The sequence below is a fragment of the Saccopteryx leptura genome, chromosome 3 (genome assembly GCF_036850995.1).
Source record: "Saccopteryx leptura isolate mSacLep1 chromosome 3, mSacLep1_pri_phased_curated, whole genome shotgun sequence".
NCBI lineage: Eukaryota > Metazoa > Chordata > Mammalia > Chiroptera > Emballonuridae > Saccopteryx > Saccopteryx leptura.
The window spans coordinates 72,605,444-72,626,191 of NC_089505.1; the positions used below are offsets into that span (position 1 = coordinate 72,605,444).

A 20,748-nucleotide genomic window follows, 5' to 3' on the forward strand; every position below is an offset into this window, starting at 1 on the left:
TAGGATTCTTCTCTCTCCTTCTTGTCTGTTCTGTCTGTCCTTTCTCTCTCTCTCTCTCTCTCTCTCTCTCTCTCTCGTATACATGTGCACACATGCTAAAAAGCAAACATGTAATACCTGACTATAGTCAAGAGCACTAACGTCTTTCCTTTTTTTCAGTTTACAGATTTTAAGAAACTTTTGATTTAATGATTTTTAGAGAGAAAATGGGAGAGAGAGAAACATTGACTTGTTTTTCCACTTATTTATGCATTCATTGGTTGATTCTTTTTGTGCGTGAGAAAGAGACACACAGAGAGACAGGAGAGACGAGAAGCATGAACTCGTAGTTGTGGCACTTAGTTTGTTCATTGATTGCTTCTCATATGTGACTCGAGCTGGGAGCTACACCTGAGCCAGTGACCCCTTGCTCAAGACAGCAACCTTGATCTTCAAGCCAGCGACCTTTGGCCTCAATCCAATGACAATGTGGTCATATCTATGATCCCATGATCAAGTGGGTAACCCCACACTCAAGCTTTTAATCCTGCACTCAATCCAGCTAAGCTCGTGCTCAGGCAGGCAACCTTGTGGTTTTGAACCTGGCTTCTCTTTGTCCCGGGTCAATGCTCTATCTACTGCACCACCACTGGTCAGGCCATCAATTGATTCTTGTATGTGCTCAGACTTGGGATTGAACCTGCAACCTTGGTATTTTGGACAAGAACTCTGTAACTATAACTGATCTACTTGGCCAGAGTCAAGCTCGTCTCTTTTAGATTATCAAATATAAAATAACAATTATTAACATTAATAGCCATCTGGTGTGAATGTATCACAGTATGTGTTTGTTCTGATTGGGAAAAATATAGTTTTGACGTGCCGAAGAAATTTACTAGTTTGTGCCACGAGATTAAAAAAATGGTTGAAAATTGCTGTTCTAATACCATGACATTTAGTATTTGAAGGCGTACACATTCTTTTTTTTTTCAAGAACTTATTTATTGATTTTTAGAGAGAGTAAGGGTGGTGGTGAAGAGCAGGAAGCATCAACTCCTAGTAGTTGCTTCCCTAATATGCCTTAACCGGGCAAGCCTAGGGTTTCAAACCAGCAACCTCAGGATTCCAGGTTGATGCGTTACCCACTGCGCCACCACAGCTCAAGCAACCCTACAATAAATTTGTGGTGTTAATAATAAAATAATTTGCAGCAGTTTTATAATGATATTACAGGGAGACATGTCAGAACTTTCCACTAATTGGGAAGATAGTCTTTTTTTTTCTTGTTAATGTGTTCATTTTACTTCCTTATAAATTGTAAAACCACCAGAGATTTTCAAATACCACATGAACTCAGCTTTTGCCTATTATTCGCCAATTCCCAAGTGTTTTGAATTTGATAAAAATTCCACCAGCCATGTATTTATTTGCTTGTGAAAATGGGTATCCACTTTGAATCATATTTATCCCAACATGATTAATTTCAGTATTATATAACAATGTATATTCTCCATAATCTACCTTCTAAATATACCCAAACATTTCCAATGTTGTACCAAGAAATAAAAAAGTTCCAGAAATAAATGCAAGGAATGATTTGATAAAAGAATTTAATTATGCTTCAGTACATTTGTGGAAAGTAAAACTGAGGATACATAAATGTAACCAAGTTAAGAAATCTAGCAAAATGATTATTTTTATAAATAGAAAGACTATTTCTTGGTGTGAAAAGGAAATTTTACAATAAAAGGGACAGTTGAAAATCATTGCTTATAGATAAACAAATACCACAGTTATACTATTACAAAAAACCTAGAAATCGAATAAATTTAGAAGAAATTTAGCAGGATGAGTTTTCAACGAGCATCAGAAATTCAAAGTGTCAGAGATGTTAAAATATACTGAGTTGGGTAATGAATTTAACTGAGAGTCAAACATTAATAAACTTTAGTCAATACACATGTCTCAGAGAAATCTTAAAAATATAAGCCTGACCTGTGGTGTCACAATGGATAGAGCATCGACCTGGAATGCTGCGGTGACTGGCTTGAGCCCGGGCTCATCTGTCTTAAGCACATGCCCCCCCCCCCCCCCCCCCCCCCCCCCCCCCGCCCCAGCCTGAGTGTAGATAGCCGGTTTGAGCATGGGATCTCCATCGCTGGCTTGAAGTCCAAGGTTGCTGGCTTGAGCAAGAGGTCACTAGCCAGCTGGAGCCCCCGGTCATAGCACATATGAGAAAGCAATTTAGGAACAACTAAAAGTGCTGCCATCTACAAGTTGATGCTTCTCATCTCTCTTCCTGTCAGTCTCTCTGTTTCTGTCTTTGTCTCTTTACCTAAAAAACAAAAGAAAAACAAAAACCACCTGGGTTTGCTGGGTGAAAGCTCAAAGGACAACCAATCGAACAACTAAAGAGAAGCAACTGAGTTGCTATACTTCTCTCAGCCCTCAACCCTCTCTGTAAAACCAATAAATAAAATCTTTGAAATATATACGTATAACGTGTAGCAAAGACCTTATCCAAAACTAAATCCTTGAAATTTGGACAGAATTCTTTCAAATTTCAGTAATAATAATGTGGGTAAGTCAAACCAATAACCAGAAAGACTAGAACCAATAAGAGGAGGTGGAGGGGATTGCCCCTAGACCCCGCCCCTCCACCGGGCCCCTCCACTCCGCTATCTGGGCACGGACCAGCCTCTAGTTACGCCCCGCCCATTGCGGAAGCACCCAACTGGATTATCTCGCCGCTACACCGCCTGCCCAGTTTTTGAGGCAATGCGCAAGCGCAGCTCCTAGACCTTGAAGCGGCCGTGGAGCCTGGAAGGTCAGGTGAGTCTGAGGAAGGGCTCCCCGGTTTAAATCTGACCCTCCGCGTCCTCATTCCTGCACGCGGGGAGCCTGAGGGTCGCTGCGGACGCCGAGAGCCCCGCTCCCGAGCCCCCGGCGGTGAGTGCGGAGTCCCGGTGAGAGGCCCTGAGCCTGCCCGCTTCGCTGCCGGGTGGGGGCTCTGCGTCGGTTTCCGGGGAAACTCTGAGGCCGCCCCGCTGTCGGGCGTGGGACACCCCCTGCCGCGGGGTCTCCTGCCTCGGTCCCGAGGGGGCAGCCCCCCCTTCCGCGCACTGTTTAAAGTTCGAGGGGACGGACAGTGTGCGCCCCTCCCCCGCCCGGCCTCTCTCGGCCCGAAGAGCCCGGACTGCCCACCCCACCCCACCCCCGGTCTGGGGACCTGAGGACCCCCTCCTGAGACCCACCCCATTTAATAAGAGGCCCGGGTCCAGGAGGAGCACACCTTTCTTTTTTACTTTTTTTTTTTTTAAGTTCGAGGAGGGGAAATAGACAAACTCCCGCTGGCTCAGTACACCCCGCACCCCCCCTTCTGGAGCCCGGGCTCCAATAGAGCTATTTTTAGTGTCTGAGGCTAACGCGCTTGCACCAACCAGCTCTGCTCAGCGCCCGCGGGGGGACGGACAGATGGAGAGAGGGAGCACAGGGAGGGGGAGAGAAGCAGATGGTCTCCCTGACTAGGATCCAACTCTAGATATCCGGGCTGCCCAGCTCGCGCTCTATTCACAGAGCCAGCTGCCAGGCCTGGAAGAGCACACTCTGTGGGGCGGGGATTCGGGGCCCCCAGAAGAGCCCCCGGCCCCGCGCGGGGAGGCTGTGTGGGAGCGGCGACAGCGAAGGGGCCCCGGGGACGCTCAGAGCGGGGCTGGGAGGGGTCGGGACGGAGAGAGACACGGGAGGGGAGGAGAGGTCAGTGAGGGGCCATGAAGAGACGGCCACGTGGGGGTGCGGGGGACGGGACCGCGACGGGGAGAGTGACAGTAACCGGGGAGAGGAGCGCGAGGGGAAGAAAGGGGAGACACCCCGAGGAGAGGGAGGGGCCCGGAGAGAAGGGCGCAGGGAGGGGGCTGGTGAGCAGAAGTGGGGGCGCAGGACGGGGCACTTCAGAAGGAGGGAGTGGCTCAGAGGAGGAGAGCTGGGGGGTCGAGTAGGGACAGAAAGGGCCTTCAGGGATGAGAGAGCCGAGGGAGAAACAGCTCTGAGTCAGCCTGCGGGGTGGGGGTGGGGGGGTAGTAGGAGAAATTAATGGGCAGCGGGGAACACAGGCACGGGGAGAGGAGAAAGACAGACACTTATTCAATATGGAGATAGGAGCACTCAGAAAGATCAATGAGAAAGCATGTTCAGTTGAAATAGGTTTCAGGAGTTTCTTTGCCCTGACCAGGCGGTTTGCGCAGTGGATAGCGCATCGGACTGGGACGATGAAGACTCAGGTTCGAAACGCCGAGGTGGCGGGCTTAAGGCCCCTGGCTTGAGCCAAGTGGTTACTCGCTTTGCTGTAATCCTAGGTTCAAGGCACATATGAGAAAACAATCAATGAACAACTAAGGAGCTGCAACAAAGAATTGATGCTTCTCACCTGTACCTTCCTGTCTGTCTGTCTTGTCTCTCTCTGTCTCTGTCTCACACACATACACACACACACACAAAAGAGTTTCAGGGAACAAATTTCAGGGACGGAATATAGAGAAAAGGGGAGGAAGAGCAGTGGAGGAGGGAGGGAAACAGGAAAGGACGACAGTGCAGAGAAGCAGGTTGGAGAGAGAAACAGATATATAGACAGACAGATGTAGAAGCAGAACCAAGGGAACCCTGGTTCAGAATGCAGGGTGAGCCCATGGGATGTCCATGATTAAGTTGTGATACATGGGCTTGTGGGTTTATAATCTATTTAACAGTTGTGAATTGTTTTAGTTAAAAGGATGAAAATTACCAACCTTCAGTTTCCAAAGCTTGTGCATTTTAAGATTATTTTCTTCCAATTGCATCCCTTGTAATAATGGGTCTCATTTTCTGGAATGTCCAGAGGTCAGGGATATGGGACAAGAAATGAGTGAGTCTGCCAACATGTGATGTTTTTTCTTTCTGTTTATAATTTGAAATTGAATTTAATGGGATGAACTTGGTTAATAAAATTACATAAGTTTTAGCTTTTTGTGTGTGTCGCAGAGACAATCAGAGAGAGGGACAGATAGGAACAGACAGGAAGAGAGAGAGATAAGAAACATCAAGTCTTCGTTGCATTTCCTTAGTTGATCATTGATTTCTCACATATGCTTTGACTGGAGGGCTCCTGCAGACCGAGTGACCCCTTGCTCGAGCCAGTGACCTTGGGCTCACACTAGTGAGCTTTGTTCAAACCAGATGAGTCCGCGCTCAAGCTGGCAACCTTGGGGTCTTGAACCTGGGTCCTCCACATCCCAGTCCGATGCTCTATCCACTGTGCGACTGCCTCATCAGGCAGTTTTAGCTTTTTCAAGGAATATTAAAAGCATTATGTCTTCTTTGTTTCTGTCCACTGGATTTGCTTTTTTCATTAAACATCTCACATTTAAATCCCTTTTCAAAATTTTTTGTTTTTGTGACAGAGACAAAGAGAGGGACAGGTAGGGAAAGACTGACAGGAAGGAAGAGAAATAAGAAGCATCAGTTCTTTGCTGAAGCACATTAGTTGTTCATTGGTTGCTTTCTCATATGTGCTTTGACTGGGGGCTTCAGCAGACCGAGTGACCCCTTGCTCAAGCCAGCGACCTTGGACTCAAGCTGGTGAGCCTTGGTAAACTATATGAGCCTGCGCTCAAGTCTGCGACCTCCGGGTTTCAAACCTGGGTCCTCCACCTCCACAACTTAGAGTGGAGCCCTTATTCCCAAGGGATCTGCATGCTCATTAAAGCTGAACTGTCCCCACCTGTTTAGGTTACATCACTTCAGGAGTTTTAAGAGTTTTACGTGAGCCCTCCCCCTCAGACTTTGAGAGCTGCTCCAGGTGATTATCCAGCATGAGCCCGGGAATTAAATGAAGGTAGGATTTTAAATGCATTTATTTTGCTTTGTTGCTTTTTTTTTTTTTTTTTAAGAAGGCGAGAGAGAGTTCCATTTACTCCTGTACTCATTGATTGACCTATGGTGCACCTGGTTGGTGTTTTACCCACGCAGCCACTCGGCCATGGCCATGAAAGAAATTTTATTTAGAAGTCACAGAGGTAGAAGCAGTGGACTAGGAATAAGTTTCAGAAGCAAAAAAGGGGCCCTCGGAGCTTAGGAGAGAGACAGGCAAAGGTGAGTGGGAGGCACAGACATGCCCCAGAGAGGAGAGCGCCCGGGATGCATTAGTGAGAGTGGGGAGCAGGGATGGTCAGGGGAGGTGACAGGGTGTTGTGTAGGGTTTGGGTGTTCAGGAGAGCAGTGCTGTTCTCATTGCTGTGGGAATGTGTGGACGTCTGAGGGAGGACAGATAGGTGAAGACAGGAAAGAAAAAACTCATGGTGTGGTCCTGATGTACATTGAATAGGAATTCAGTGTCTTAAAATTTACATGTTGCCTAGAATAAATGAGGTGCTAACAGACACTGTATTTTTATATACACTGTTTACAAAAATTAGGGGATATTTTATCGCTTCATATTCATTTTGAAATATCTTCTAACTCTGCTCACAAAAATCAGGAAATATTTAAAAATAAATATGAAATGATAAAATATTCCCTAATTTTTGTGAGCAGTATATAGATAGTAATATATAATAAGTATATTATAATATATATTAATATAACAAAATATTATAATCCACCATGTCTACTTACCTGAGCACAAACTGGATTGAAACTCAAAAATTAGGGGGATTTCTTTTTCATTCTAATGAACAGGTCTTTCTGTCTCTAAGCCAGTCCCGGTCATCTATTTGGAGCAAATGAAGGAGCGCTGGGATGTGACGGGAAGAAAGACACTACCCTTCCAGCCAGGTAGGTGGGATGAGGAGGCAGGTGACACAGGTGAGAGATCTAAAGGTCATGGAGGAGGCCAGACCTTACAGTGTGGTTGGGAAGCTGCTGCAGTGGAAAGGGCTGTGAGAGGCCCAGGTGTATCCCTGTTGTCATAGAGCAGGGGTCTCAAACTTGCGGCCCGCTGAACAATTTTGTGCGGCCCGCAGACTAATCCACGAAGTTCAAAATATTTTGGATAAAATTAAGTAAGCCTAGGGGCCTACTTGTATTTTTCATTTCTCTAGCATCCTAGCTAGATATTAGCTTAGTTAACAGCAGTTGTGATGCAAACTACAGTTTCTGGTTGTTTTGTGACACTGAGTAAACTGCATGTACGATTGTGCTTGTTGTACTGATTTTTTTTTGTTTTCAACTGCAGTGAGAAAAGTGTTGCGTAACAGTTGCCTTTTGTAGACCTAGTGCGGCCCGCCGAAGGGCTGTGATCTTGCTCTGCGGCCCACATGCTGAGTTGAGTTTGAGACCCCTGTCAGAGGCACAGCTGGTCTCCAGCACGTCCTGTGCTCCTGTGTCCTCTCAGGACTCTGCTTTTGCTCCAGTGACCTCCGTCATCACATTAGCAGTGGGGGTCAAAGCCCTCCCCTTGGACTGTGAGGGTCACCGTGGTCTGGTTCTTTTTATTTATTTATTTAAAAATTTTAATTTTTCTGTACTTTTCTAAAGTGAGAAGCAGAGAGGCAGAGACAGACTCTTGCATGCGCCTGACCAGGATCTACCCAGCATGCCCACTGGTGGGGTGGGGGGGGGGGTGGTGATACTCTGCCCATCTTGGGTGTTGCTCCTTTGCAACTGGAGTCATTCTAGTTCCTGAGGAGGGGGCCATGGGGCCGTCCTCAGCTCCTGGGGCATCCTTGCTCCAGTGGAGCCTTGGCTGCAGGAGGGGAAGAGAGAGACGGAGAGGAAGGAGAGGGGGAGGGGTGGAGAAGCTGATGGGCACTTCTCCTGTGTGACCTGGCGGGGAATCGAACCCGGGACTTCCACACGTCGGGACAGACACTCTAAATTGCTTTAGAGTCTTGGGGAAATCTATATGTTGTATGTTAAGTCTTTTTTACTTTTTAGTTTTTTGTCTCGTGTAAAGAGTGTATGAAGAAAAATGGTTGAAATCTTGGAATATGTTGGAGAAATCCCGGGCACATCGGTGATGGGTCTCATGTTTTCAGGTTTATAATTTCTAATCCTGTGGAGGTTTCCAACAAAACCCTACTGCATTTAAACTCAGTGATTCCATCACAGCACAATGCATCTGCCCAAAGTGAGAAACTCTAACTTTGTTTTACTTTAAAATGTCCTTTTACTTTGTATGAAATAACAAAGAAATTTCTAGTCTGTATTCCACAATTCCTCTGTTAGAATAATGTGTCTATTTACCTCATAGAGCTCTTCAGTAAGTTACTGCCATAGGCGACCCTAGAGTATTGCCCAGCAGGTAGGAAAGTGTCCACTGTACCTGTTTTCGTCATCATTGTCATTCTGTAATCTCTCCTGTCCAGTCCAGAGCTGCCCGGGACTGTCCTGTGTGTTTTCACTTTCTCATTAGGTCTTTGTCATAGTTTTCCTTGGGATTCACAGGTGCTGATACAACGTGCTGGAATGTGGGAAGAAGTGGGTTACAGAATTAGTAGGCACTTCATCTCTAGGAAAATGTCTTGTTTTTGAATTGAAGTTTACTTCAGCCTTGGCCGGATAGCTCTGTTGGTTGGAGTGTCTCTGTAGAACGTGGAGGTTGCCAGTTCGATTCCCAGTTGAGGGCATATTCAGGGGCAGCTCGATGTACCTGTCTCCCTGCCTCTTAAAAAAAAAAAAGTTAACTTCAGACAAAGCAATGATTAGGTTTTTTCTTATTTTAGGATTTTATTTTTTTATTTAAGAGAGAGGACGGAGCGATAGAAAGGTGGGGCCGGGGAGGAACGGGAAGCGTAAACTCTTCGCAGTTGCTTCTGTTATGTGCCTTGACCCGACAAGACCGGTTTGTAACCTGCAACCCCAGAATTCCAGGTCGAGGCTTCAGCCACTGCGCCACCGCCACCGCAGGTGTGGCAGGGTTTTTTCTGTGAACGTGATTACAGGTTTTGTGTAAGAAAAGCTGAAATATATTAAATCTGATTTTTTTTTTCTTTACAGGAACAGAGAGAGTCAGAGAGAGGGATAGATAGGAACAGACAGACAGGAATGGAGAGAGATGAGACGCATCAATCATCAGTTTCTCGTTGCGACACCTTAGTTGTTCATTGATTGCTTTCTCATATGTGCCTTGACTGTGGGCCTTCAGCAGATCGAGTAGCCCCTTGCTCGAGCCAGAGACCTTGGGTCCAAGCTGGTGAGCTTTGCTGAAGCCAGATGAGCCCGTGCTCAAGCTGGTGACCTCGGGGTCTCGAACCTGGGTCCCTCTGCATCCCAGTCCAACACTCCATCCACTGCGCCACCGCCTGGTCAGGCTGAAAATTTTTCTTATGTCATGTGAATTAAAATTACACTTGCCTGACTTGTGGTGGAGCAGCAATCTGGAATGCTCAGGTCACTGGTTCAAAACCTTCGGCTTCTCTGGTCAGGGCACATAGGAAAATAACCAATGAACAACCGACGTGAAGCCTCTATGAGTTGATGCTTCTCCTGTAAGCTCTTGCTCTCTCTTGATCTCTCTCTCTCTCTCAAATTAAGTAAATAAATAAAATCTTCACATAGAAAATAATAAAATTATACTTTAGGCTTATTTTGAACAATTTGAATGCATTTTCTATGAAATTTTCTTGCTATGTAATACCTGTCCTTTTGCACAATATCTGCTTTTTGTGGGGCACGCTCACACTTAGAATTTATGGTTATATATTGTGCAAGGTTTCCTTTAAATAGTATTTGTATGTAGTACTTAGGATTCTGGGGATAAATTTTTTGTTCATGTTTTCCATTTTCTTTCCTTTTTTGTTTTTTCTATTCAATATTATTTGGTGTTAGTTTACGCTGTTCAGCATAGTGGTTATACAATCATAAACTTTACAAAGTCTTTTTTTTTTTATTTTTATTGATTGATATTTAGCGAGAGAAGAAAGGGGAGAGAAAGAGACAGGATCATTGATCTGTTCCTGTATGTGCCCTGGCTGGGGTTGAACTGGCAACCTCTGTGCTTCTAGATGATGCTCCAACCAACAGAGTTCTCCAGTCAGAACTACTTTACCAAGTCTTAAAGAGCTCCCTGTGATATTTAAGTACATAACTGATACCATACATAATTAATACAATATTTTTTAATTTATTTCTTTTAATTTTTTTTTTTTATTAAGTGAGAGGCAGGGAGGCAAAGACAGACTTTCACATGCACCCAGACCAGCATCCACTTCGCAAGCCCCCTTCAGGGTGATGCTCTGCACATCTGGGGCTGCTGCTCCATTGCTCGACACGAGCTATTTTGGGCCATGGAGCCATCCTCAACTCCCAGAGCCAGCTTGCTCAAACCCTGTGAGCTGTGGCTGCAGGAGGGTAAGAGAGAGAGAGGAGGGGGAATGGATAATCAGATGGGCGCTTCTCCTGTGTGCCCTGACCTGGAATCGAACTCAGGACTTCCACATGCCTGGCTGACACTCTACCACTGAGCTTATTGGCCAGGGCCATTTACTTTATTTCTTAGGCTGTACTTGACATCCCATGACTATAGTACATGCCAGTGTGTATTTCTCCGTGGCTTCACCTTTACCGGCCAGTCCTTCAGCCCCTCCCTCTGGCCACCATTAGTCTGTTCTCTGTGCCTGTGTGTTTCTGGTTTGTTGGTTGGTTTGGTATTATTCTGTAGATGCCACGTATGAGTGAGATCATATGGTCTGTGTCTTTCTCTGTTTCACTTAGCAGAACACATTTTGGTGCATCCTTATGACAAATGGTAAAATTTCATTCTTTTTCACAGCTGTTTATTACTCATATTCTTGATTTTGTTTCTTCTTAAAGAAGACCCTGCCTATAAGTTGATGCTTCCTGCTCCTCTCCTATCTTCTTTCTTTCCTCTCTCTAAAATCAATCAGAATCAATAAAGGAGACCCTATTAAATTTCCTGCAATTCTGGTTTGCTCATATTTAACTCTTTTAGGTTCTTTTTCTATGAGAAACTAGCTGGTTTCTGATTCTAAATGATTTGCTGAGTAAAGTTATTTTGGTTTTAGTTCTCTGCTTTATGTTTTTCTTTTTGCTAGAGAGACAGAGACAGAGAGGACAGACAGGAGGGAGAGAGATGAGAAGCATCAACTGGTAGTTGCGTGCTTTAGTTTATTGATTGCTTTCTCATACTTTCCTTGATAGGCAGGGTCTCCAGCTGAGCCAGTGACTCCTTGCTCAAGCCCACGACCTGTCTTTTGGAACTGGGTCCTCAGCATCCCAGGTTGACACTTATCAACTGTGCCACCTCCTGGTCCCATTGTAGTTCTTTGTTTTACATCATGTTGAATATATTGTACCAATCTCTCCTGGCCTGTAAAGTTTCTCTTCAAAAATCAGATGGCAGTTCTATGGGAGCTCTTTTGTAGGTAAGTTACTGCTTTTCTCTCTCTTTAAATGATGGATTTTAGCCTGATCTGTGGTGGCGCAGTGGATAAAGCGTCGACCTGGAACGCTGAGGTCACGAGTTCGAAACCCCAGGCTTGTCAGGTCAAGGAACATATAGGAGTTGATGCTTCCTGCTCCTCCCCACATTCTCTCTCTCTCTCTCTCTCTCTCTTTCTCTCTCTCTCTCTCTCTCCCTCCCCCTCTCCCTCCCCTCTTTAACATGAATAAATGAAATCTAAATATATCTAAAAATTAATAGATTTTTAGCCTGGCAGTGGCGCAGTGGATAGAGCGTCGGACTGGGATGCAGAAGCCCCAGGTTTGAGACCCCGAGGTCACCAGCTTGAGCGCGGGCTCATCTGGTTTGAGCAAAGCTCACCAGCTTGGACCCAAGGTCACTGACTCAAGGAGTTACTCTGTCTGCTGAAGGCCTGCAGTCAAGGCACATATGAGAAAGCAATCAATGAAAAACTGAGGTGTCGCAACGAAAAACTGATGATTGATGCTTCTTATGTCTCTGCATTCCTGTCTTTCAGTCTCTGTCTATCTCTCTCTCTCTGTCTCTGTTAAAAAAAAAAAAAAGAGAGAGAGAGATTTTAGAGAAAGAGAGGAAAGAATAGAACAGAAGGAGAGAAAGAGTAAGAGAAAATAGCATTCATTCATTGTTCTGCATATTTGTGCATTCATTGGTCGCTGCTCCTGTGGGCATTAACTGGGGATCCATCTGCGACCTTGGTGTTTCCGGACAATCCTCCACCTGACTGAGCTACCCACACAGGGCTGAACACCTTCTCTCTTCTGCATTTGTGATTCTCTCTTTGTCTGTAACCTTTGCCACTTAAATCATTATGTTTATTGGTGTGGGCCTCTGTTGGTTGATCTGGTTTGGGAGTCTCTGAGCTTTCTGGACTTTTTTGTATAGTATTTCCTTCATCAGCTTGGGAAGTTTGCCATTATTATATTTTCAAAACTGTTTTCAGTTTCTGGGTTTCTCTTTTTCTTTTGGCGCCTCCAGGATGTGAATGAAATGATTTTGTGCTTGGAATTGTCCTAAGCTTCTTCCACTATTCTCATGTTTTTGGATTCTTTTCCTTTTTGCTGTTTTGATTGGTGTTGTTTTGTTTGTTTTTTTTTTTGCTTCCTTATATTCCACATCACTGATTTAAATCTTGGTTTCATCTACTCTACTATAGAGATCTTGTAAATAGTCTTCATTTTGCTTAGTGTATCTTTCATTTCTGACTGGTCCTTTTTCATGCTGTTGAGATTCTCACTAAGTTCATTGAGCATCCTCATAACTCATTGTGGTTTTTTTGGGTTTTTTTACAGGGGTAGAAAGAGAGTCAGAGAGAGGTATAGGTAGGGACAGACAAACAGGAATGGAGAGAGATGAAAAGCATCAATCAGTTTTTCGTTGCAACAACTTAGTTGTTCATTGATTGCTTTCTCATATGTGCCTTGACTGTGGGCCTTCAGCAGCCCGAGTGACCCCTTGCTCAAGCCAGCGACCTTGGGTCTTGGGCTCAAGCTGGTGAGCTTCTTGCTCAAGCCAGATAAGCCTGCGCTCCAGCTGGCGACCTTGGGGTTTTGAACCTGGATCCTCCACATCCCAGTCCGACTCTCTATCCACTGCGCCACCGCCTGGTCAGGCACTCTATAGTGTTTTGAACTCTGTATTAGTAGATTGCTTTTCTCCATTGTGTTTAGTTTTTTTTTCCCTAGAGTTTTGTTCTGTTCTTTCATTTGGGACTTGTTTCTTTCTCTCCTCATTTTGTCAGCCTCTCAGTGTTTGTTTCTGTGTATTAGGCAGAGCTGCTTGTCTCCCAGGCTTGACAGAGTGGCCTAATGTAGAAGGTGTTCTGTGGGGTCCAGTGGCAGTCTCCCCAGTCACCCAGGATGGGCACTCGTGCTGTGCCCCTTGTGTGGTCACTGTATACCCTCTTGTAGTTGGACCATACTTGCTGTTGGCACATCAATGGGGAGGATGTACCTTCAGGCCATTGAGCTGAAAGCACTGACTAGCTGTCACCCCTGAGCCCTGTGGCATTCACCAGTGAAGGCGCCCACCCCACAGAGCAGGGATGAGGTGCCCGCTGAGTCAGCCCCTTGAGTGTGTGGCTTGTGGAAGGGGTTGGTGGTGGAGCTTTCAGGTGCTTTCATGCTGTCCACTGGAGGAGCTGCTCTGGGGGTTCCTGGCTGAAGGTACCAAGGAACTGAACGTGGTGCCCACTGATAGTCTTGGAGGAGCTGTCTTTGCCATGACAAGTTATTATTTTATGCTGTTATGATAGTTGGTGTCTGGTACTCATGTTATTTTGATTATAATACGTCCTTCTATTGACATTTTCATACTCATGTTACTTAAAATTCACTGATCTGCTTGAATTTGTCTTTTTCTATGTCCAAATATTGGCATTTCAGACTCTTAATTTTTCATGTAAGCTATTTTCTTTTTATTAATCTGGTTTTTATGGTGCCTGCTTAATGTACTAAGTGGTCAGTTTAATGGTGTCCCATGAGTCCGTTAGGCCAGTGGTCCCCACCTTTTTTTGGGCCTCGGACCAGTTTAATGTCAGAAAATATTTTCACTGACCGGCCTTTAGGGTGGGACGGATAAATGTACCACGTGACCGAGACAAGCGTCAAGAGTGAGTCTTAGATGTAACAGAGAGAATCTGGTCATTTAAAAAAAATAAAACATCGTTCAGACTTAAATATAAATTAAACAGAAATAATGTAGGTTATTTATTCTTTCTCTGCAGACCGTTACCAAATGGCCCACGGATCGGTACTGGTCGCGGTCCGGGGGTTGGGGACCACTGCTTTAGGCTGTCTTCACTTTTACACATTTTTCTTGGATTCCCTATATTGAAATTTTTTTTAAAGCTTTTTTTATTTTTTAATTTTTTTAATTTTTAATTTTATTCATTTTTAGAGAGGAGAGAGACAGAGAGGGAGAGAGAGGAGAGAGAGACAGAGAGAGAGAAGGGGGGAGGAGCTGGAAGCATCAATTCCCATATGTGCCTTGATCAGGCAAGCCCAGGGTTTCAAACCAGAGACCTCATCATTTCCAGGTCGACGCTTTATCCACTGCGCCTCCACAGGTCAGGCCCTGTATTGAAATTTTAACTGAACTATTCAACTTGATGTATTCTTTCTAAAGCTTGGTCACATCTTTCGCTGATGCTGCTACTGTATTTTCTGCTCTAGTATTGTTATTTTCAGCTTCCCTTTATTGTTTGGTCTATTTTTTTTTAAAGATTTTATTTGTTCATTTTAGTGAGGGAGAGAGAGAGAGAGAAAAGGGGGGAGGAGGAGCAGGAAGCATCAACTCCCACATGTGCCTTGACCAGGCAAACCCAGGGTTTCAAATCGGCAACCTCAGCATTCCAGGTCGACGCTTTATCCATTGTACCACCACAGGTCAGGCCTCTTTTTTTTTTTTAAGTGAGAGGAGGAGAGGCAGAGACAGACTCCTGCATGCGCCAAACCAGATCCACCCAGCAAGCCCACTAGGGGGCAATGCTCTGCCCATCTGGGGCGTTGCTCTGTTGCAACTGGAGCCATTCTAGTGCCTGAGGCAGAGGCCATGGAGCCATCCTCAGCACCCGAGGCCAGCTCGCTCAAGCCAATGGAGCTATGGCTGTGAGAGGGAAAGAGAGAGCGATAAGGGGAAGGGTGGACAAGTAGATGGTCACTGCTCCTGTGTGCCCTGATCGGGAATCAAACCTGAGACTTCCACATGCCAGCCCTGCACTCTACTGCTGAGCCAGCCAGCCAGGGCATTTTTTGTCTCACTCTGATAGGACTTTTCCTCATTGTTACCTTTCTTAGGCTTGCTTTGAGCTCTTCTTAATTTTAGACTCCTCAGAAATTTAATTTGGTCAGTACCTTTTGGTAAGATCATTCACCTGAGGGGTCATGCTGTGAAAATTATTTTGTCTCTTTCAGCTATGACATCTGAAGACAACCAGACCTTGTTTCGAAAGCCAAAAATAGAAGATTTATCATCTAGAATAATGCTGGTAAGCCATGGAAAGTGTGGCTTTGATAATGTACACTTAATGAGAGGCTTGGTGTTTTGGAAAGAGTGACGAGAAGAAAGGACATTAATATGGAAAGAGCCAACCTGGTGCAATTATTCATGATAAAACCTTTGTTACTTAAAGAGGTTAAAGACATTATATATTGGGAAAAAGTCACTTTAGGTCAATTTCATTTGTAGATTAATGTGTTTCTAAATGTGAAGACTGGCCTGATCAGGAGATGGCTTAGAGCAGTGGTAGTCAACCTGGTCCCTACCGCCCACTAGTGGGCGTTCCAGCTTTCATGGTGGGCGGTAGCAGAGCAACCAAAGTATAAATAAAAAGACAGATTTAACTATAGTAAGTTGTTTTATAAAGATTTATTCTGCCAAACTTAGCAAAAATCCGACATAAAGTACTTGGTAAGTAATTATTATTATATGCTTTAACTTGCTGTAACTCTGCTTTATAAATTTTATAAAGTAAAGTTACTTCCTACTTTATAAATCACCATTACTGTGGAACCGGTGGGCGGTTAGAAAATTTTACTACTAACAGAGACACAAAAGTGTGTGGTAGGTACAAAAAGGTTGACTGCTCCTGGCTTAGTTGATAGAGCGTCGTACTGGGACTCAGAGGACCCAGATTCGAAACCCTGAGATCACCATTTTGAGTGTGGGCTCATCTGGTTTGAGCAAGGCTCACCAGCTTGAGCCCAAGGTGGCTGGCTTGAGCAAGGGGTTACTCGGTCTGCTGTAGTTCCCCGGTCAGGGCACATATGAGAAAGCAATCAGTGAACAACTAAGGTGCCGCAACAAAGAATTGATGCTTCTCATCCCTCCCTTCTTGTCTATCTGTCCCTATCTGTCTCCCTCTCTGTCTCTGTCACTAAAAAATAAAATAAAAATAAATGTGAAGGCGGAAAACTTTTTTTTTTTTTAGTGAAACTTAGAGGGAAAGGGATGGACAAATGGGAAGGGAGAAAGATGAGAAACATCGTATCATAGTTGTGGCACCTTCGTTTTTTATTGATTACTTTCTTATATGTGTTTTGAGTGGAGGGCTGCAGCCAAGCCAGTGACCTCTTGCTCAAGCCAGTGAGCGACCTTGGGCTTCAAGCCAATCACTTTTGGACTCAAGCCAGTGACCATGGGGTCATGTCTATGATCTCTCAATCAAGCTGGTGACCACCACACTCAAGCTAGTGAGGCCGCGTCTGAGCCGGATGTGCCTATGTTCAGACCAGCACCTCAGGGTTTCGAACCTGGGCCTGCAGCCTCCCAAGCCAACACTCTATCCACTATGCCACCCAGTGGTTGGGCTGAAAACAATTTTTTAATGTTACACATTGTTGGAAAAGAAATCTGAAAATCAAAAAACTCACATAATCCATTGTGTGAATAATCATTTGAATTGTTTCAATGTAGAATGGGACCCAGTCTTTACTAAGTTGGATAGAGGATTGTTCCAACACTACAAGATTACTGGGTTGAACCCCAGCAGGGCCCATACAAGAATCAACCAATAAATGCATTAATAAGTAAAAGAACAATTCGATATCTCACTCTTGTCTTTTTTTTTCTTTCTCTATGTATAAAATCAAATTTTAAAAAAATTTTTTAAGGAAAATTGAATGGAATTAAATTTTCAATCATTTCTAAAATTTAGAGATTTTTATATTGCACATATAATGTTTTGTTTTAGCTTTTTTTTTTTTTTTTTTTAAGAGAGACAGGGATAAAGGGATGAGAGAAATGAGAAATACTAACTGATAGTTGTGTTACTTTAGTTGTTTATTGATTGTTTCTCACATGTGCCTTGACCTGGGGCCTCAAGCCAGCATCCTTGATCGGCAGCCAGCTACCTTTTGGACTTAAGTCAGTGATGTTGGGATCATGTTGATGATCCCACTCTCAAGTCACTGGCCCCACACTCAAGCTGACAAGCCCATACTCCAAGCCAGTGACCTCAGGGTTTCAAACTGGGGCCCTCAGCTTCCCAGATCATTGGTCCGTCCACTTTGTTAGCACTGGTCAGGCTGCACATACAAAGTTTAAATATCAATTTGCCTATTTTTTCAACAGGTCATCATTATTCTTCCACCGAGAAATAATGTTTTCTTTTGTTCTGATGTTCATAATTTTCATGAACATGGGAGTCTTTTTTTATACAGCCATCATGGTTTAATAGGTATCATGGAATAGTTATGTAAGAATAACTACGGGTTTAATGAATTTTATCTGTCACATGTCCTGGCCTGTGGTGGTGCAGCGGATAAACCGTTGACCTAGAACACTGAAGTCACTGGTTTAAAACCCTTCGCTTGCCTGGTCAAGGCACTCGTGACAGGCAAGCAATGAACAGCTAAAGTGAAACAAGTACTGGTATGTCTTCATACTTCTTTCTACTCCTGTCTTCTCTATAAAATCAATAAATCTAAAAGCATACACACACAAATTCATCTGTCACTGAAAACCTTTCTATCTTCAATGACTAACAGAGTACAGATAATGGAGACAGAGATTATCAGTGGAAAATACATTGGGAAAACTTTAACCAAGAGTCCTATCCTAATGAAGATCAGAGAACTGAGCTTCCAGAAGACCGTGATAGAGATGGAAAAGATTTTGATCAAGTGTTAAATGAGACTGTTCATCACGACATGCATATTGTGGAGGAGACAAAGAAACAAGGTAAATGTGTCAAATATTTTAAGTCATCTTTAAATCATACTGAACAAGAGAACGTTCATACTGGCAAGGAAGCTTACAAATGTAATACGGGTGGGAGAACCTTCAGTCAGATATGTAATCTAGATTTAGGAAAATCCATTCTAGACAAAATCCTTACACCTGTAAAAAATGTGTTAATACATTTAGTTTGTTTTTCAGGTCTTAGTCAGCATCAGAAGAGTCACACTGAAGAGAAGCCTTACAAATGTAAAACGTGTGGGAAACAGTTTAAGTGGCCTTCAGGTCTTGTGGAACACGAGAAAATTCATACTGGGGAGAGACCTTACAAATGTGGAGAATGTGGCAAAGCCTTTTATTGCTCCTCAAAACTTGTTAAACATCAGGTCACTCATAGCGGAGAGAGAATTTACAGATGTAAGGAGTGTGGGAAAGGCTTTCCTTTTCAGTCATTCCTTACTGAACATGAAATGAGTCATTCTGGAGAGAGGCCTTACAAATGTGGAAAATGTGGCAAAACTTTTTATTACCGTTCGAGTCTCACGCAACATGAGAAAAATCATAGTGAAGAAAAGCCTTACATATGTCAAGTATGTGGCAAAGCCTTTAAATGGCGTTCTGTTCTTACTGACCATGAGAATATTCATACTGGGAAGAAGCCTTACAAGTGTAACGAGTGTGGCAAAGCATTTAAGCAGTCCTCAACATTTACTTTACATCGAAGAACTCACACTGGGGAGAAACCTTATAAATGTGGAGAATGTGGCAAAGCCTTTAATAGCTCCTCAAAACTTACTCAGCATCAGATCACTCATAGTGTAGAGAAACCTTACAGTTGTAAGGAGTGTGGGAAGGCCTTTTCTTTGCATTTGTACCTTACTCAACATCAAATTACTCATTCTGAAGAGAAGCCTTACAAATGTGGAGAATGTGACAAAACTTTTGATTACCGTTCAAGTCTTACTCAACATGAGAAACGTCATACTGAAGAAAAGCCTTACATATGTCAAGTGTGTGGCAAAGCCTTCAAATGGCGTTCATATCTTACTAAACATGAGAGAAGAGTTCATACGGGAGAGAAACCTTTCCAATGCAGAGAGTGTGGGAAAGCTTTCTATGCACAAACGGAACTGACTCATCATCACAGAGTTCACACTGGAGAGAAGCCTTATGAATGTGGAAAATGTGGCAAAGCCTTTAAAACGTCTTCACATTGTACCGTACACGAGAGAATTCACAGTGGAGAGAGACCTTACAAATGTGGAGAATGTGGCAAAACCTTTAAAACCTCTTCCCACTGTACTGCGCATGAGAGAATCCACAGTGGAGAGAGACCTTACAAATGTGGAGAATGTGGCAGAGCCTTTCTCCAAAACTCAAAACTTACTAAACATTACAGGATTCATACTGGAGAGAAGCCTTATAAATGTGGTTTATGTGACAAAACCTTCAGATGTTCCTCAAACCTTACTGACCATCAGAAAATTCATACTGGAAAGAAAGCTTAGAAATGTACTGTTGGTGCTACTATATTTCTATTTTGGGGGTGTGTGTGTGAACTCATGAGGATGAATGTTGCTTCTTTAAATATCTGTGAGTCCTTGTATGTTAGGTGGGTTTCACTCTTACAAACTTTTCCATGGAAGACTGAGGTCATTGCAAATCACAGTGAATGAAGAATATCTAACTGGAGGTGCTGTTTGTCATTGACTTAGAAATTTGTTCTTTTTCACCCTGAAGGGCATCTTTGTTTTTTTAATTAACGTGAAACAGAAATATTATGAGTTTTAACTACTTTTCTCATATTCTGTAAGGAAAATATGGTGGCAGATTATTTAAAATCTTGAAGTATCATCATAGTAGCCATAGATTGAAGTGATGAACGTTAATTGAAGTGCTTGAAATAAATAAAAAAGTGATCAGGAGTATCTGAGAAAGTGTAGATAAATTATCTCTAAATTTATAAAATTATTGTACATCTATGTATTGTGTGCTTCCTAAATTTTTCGCTTCTATTCTCTCAATCAGAGAAATCACAATTCTCAAATTGTTACTTCAGAAGAACAGGAACAATTCTTCAATATTTGTAATGTATATTTTTTACAAATATTTACCAAGAGTGTTTGTCATACTCTATCTAGAGTATGTGTAACTTAATATTGTTTTTATTAGTAAACTTGAATGAATTTGAGTGTGTTCGTAAATATGTTAAGGTTGTAGGTAACGATACTCTTTAGTAATGTGAAATATTTAATTTTTATTTCAATGTTTATTGATTTTAGAGAGAGGAAGTGAGAGAGTAAGAGAGGGACAGGAACATCTGTTACTGTATGTACCCTGAGTGAGGATTGAAGCTACACGCTCTGCACTTTGGGTTGGTGCTCTAACCAACTGAGCCATCCGACCATGGCTGAAATTTCTTCATTAGCAATCACTTTCCTAAGTGGCATTAAACATTAAAAAGTGAACCGATTTCTCCATAATGTATATTTTTCTTATTATTGTACTTACTGGGACATTCTGACAGTTACAGTGGAGATGACCTGAGGGTTTTGGAGAGTTTAGGTAAGCTGCTTCATGATGTTGCCGCCGTGGCGTTTGTTTTCTGGAGCGAGCCGCCTGACCGGCCTCTGCCCTCTCCCACAGTGCGTGCCCTAGGCAAGAGCGCACAGACTCAC

At 43.4% G+C, this 20,748-nt stretch overlaps 1 protein-coding gene across 9 annotated transcripts; it reads left to right on the forward strand.

Moving 5' to 3' along the window:
* The first annotated feature begins 2,700 nt into the window (after window positions 1-2,700).
* On the forward strand, window positions 2,701-20,261 carry LOC136399255 (zinc finger protein 665-like). Of its 9 annotated transcripts, none has more exons than XM_066374276.1 (6): window positions 2,701-2,811; window positions 5,743-5,848; window positions 6,691-6,786; window positions 15,307-15,380; window positions 17,881-18,073; window positions 18,260-20,261. In XM_066374276.1, exons 3-6 carry the CDS (start codon window positions 6,735-6,737, stop codon window positions 19,576-19,578), a joined length of 1,638 nt encoding a protein of 545 aa, XP_066230373.1. In that variant the 5' UTR covers window positions 2,701-2,811; window positions 5,743-5,848; window positions 6,691-6,734; the 3' UTR covers window positions 19,579-20,261. The 9 variants fall into 9 exon arrangements, with proteins under 9 accessions (XP_066230373.1, XP_066230369.1, XP_066230372.1 ...); XM_066374272.1 differs by having other exon boundaries at window positions 6,708-6,786; XM_066374275.1 differs by having other exon boundaries at window positions 6,708-6,786; window positions 18,272-20,261.
* The last annotated feature ends 487 nt before the right edge of the window (window positions 20,262-20,748 follow it).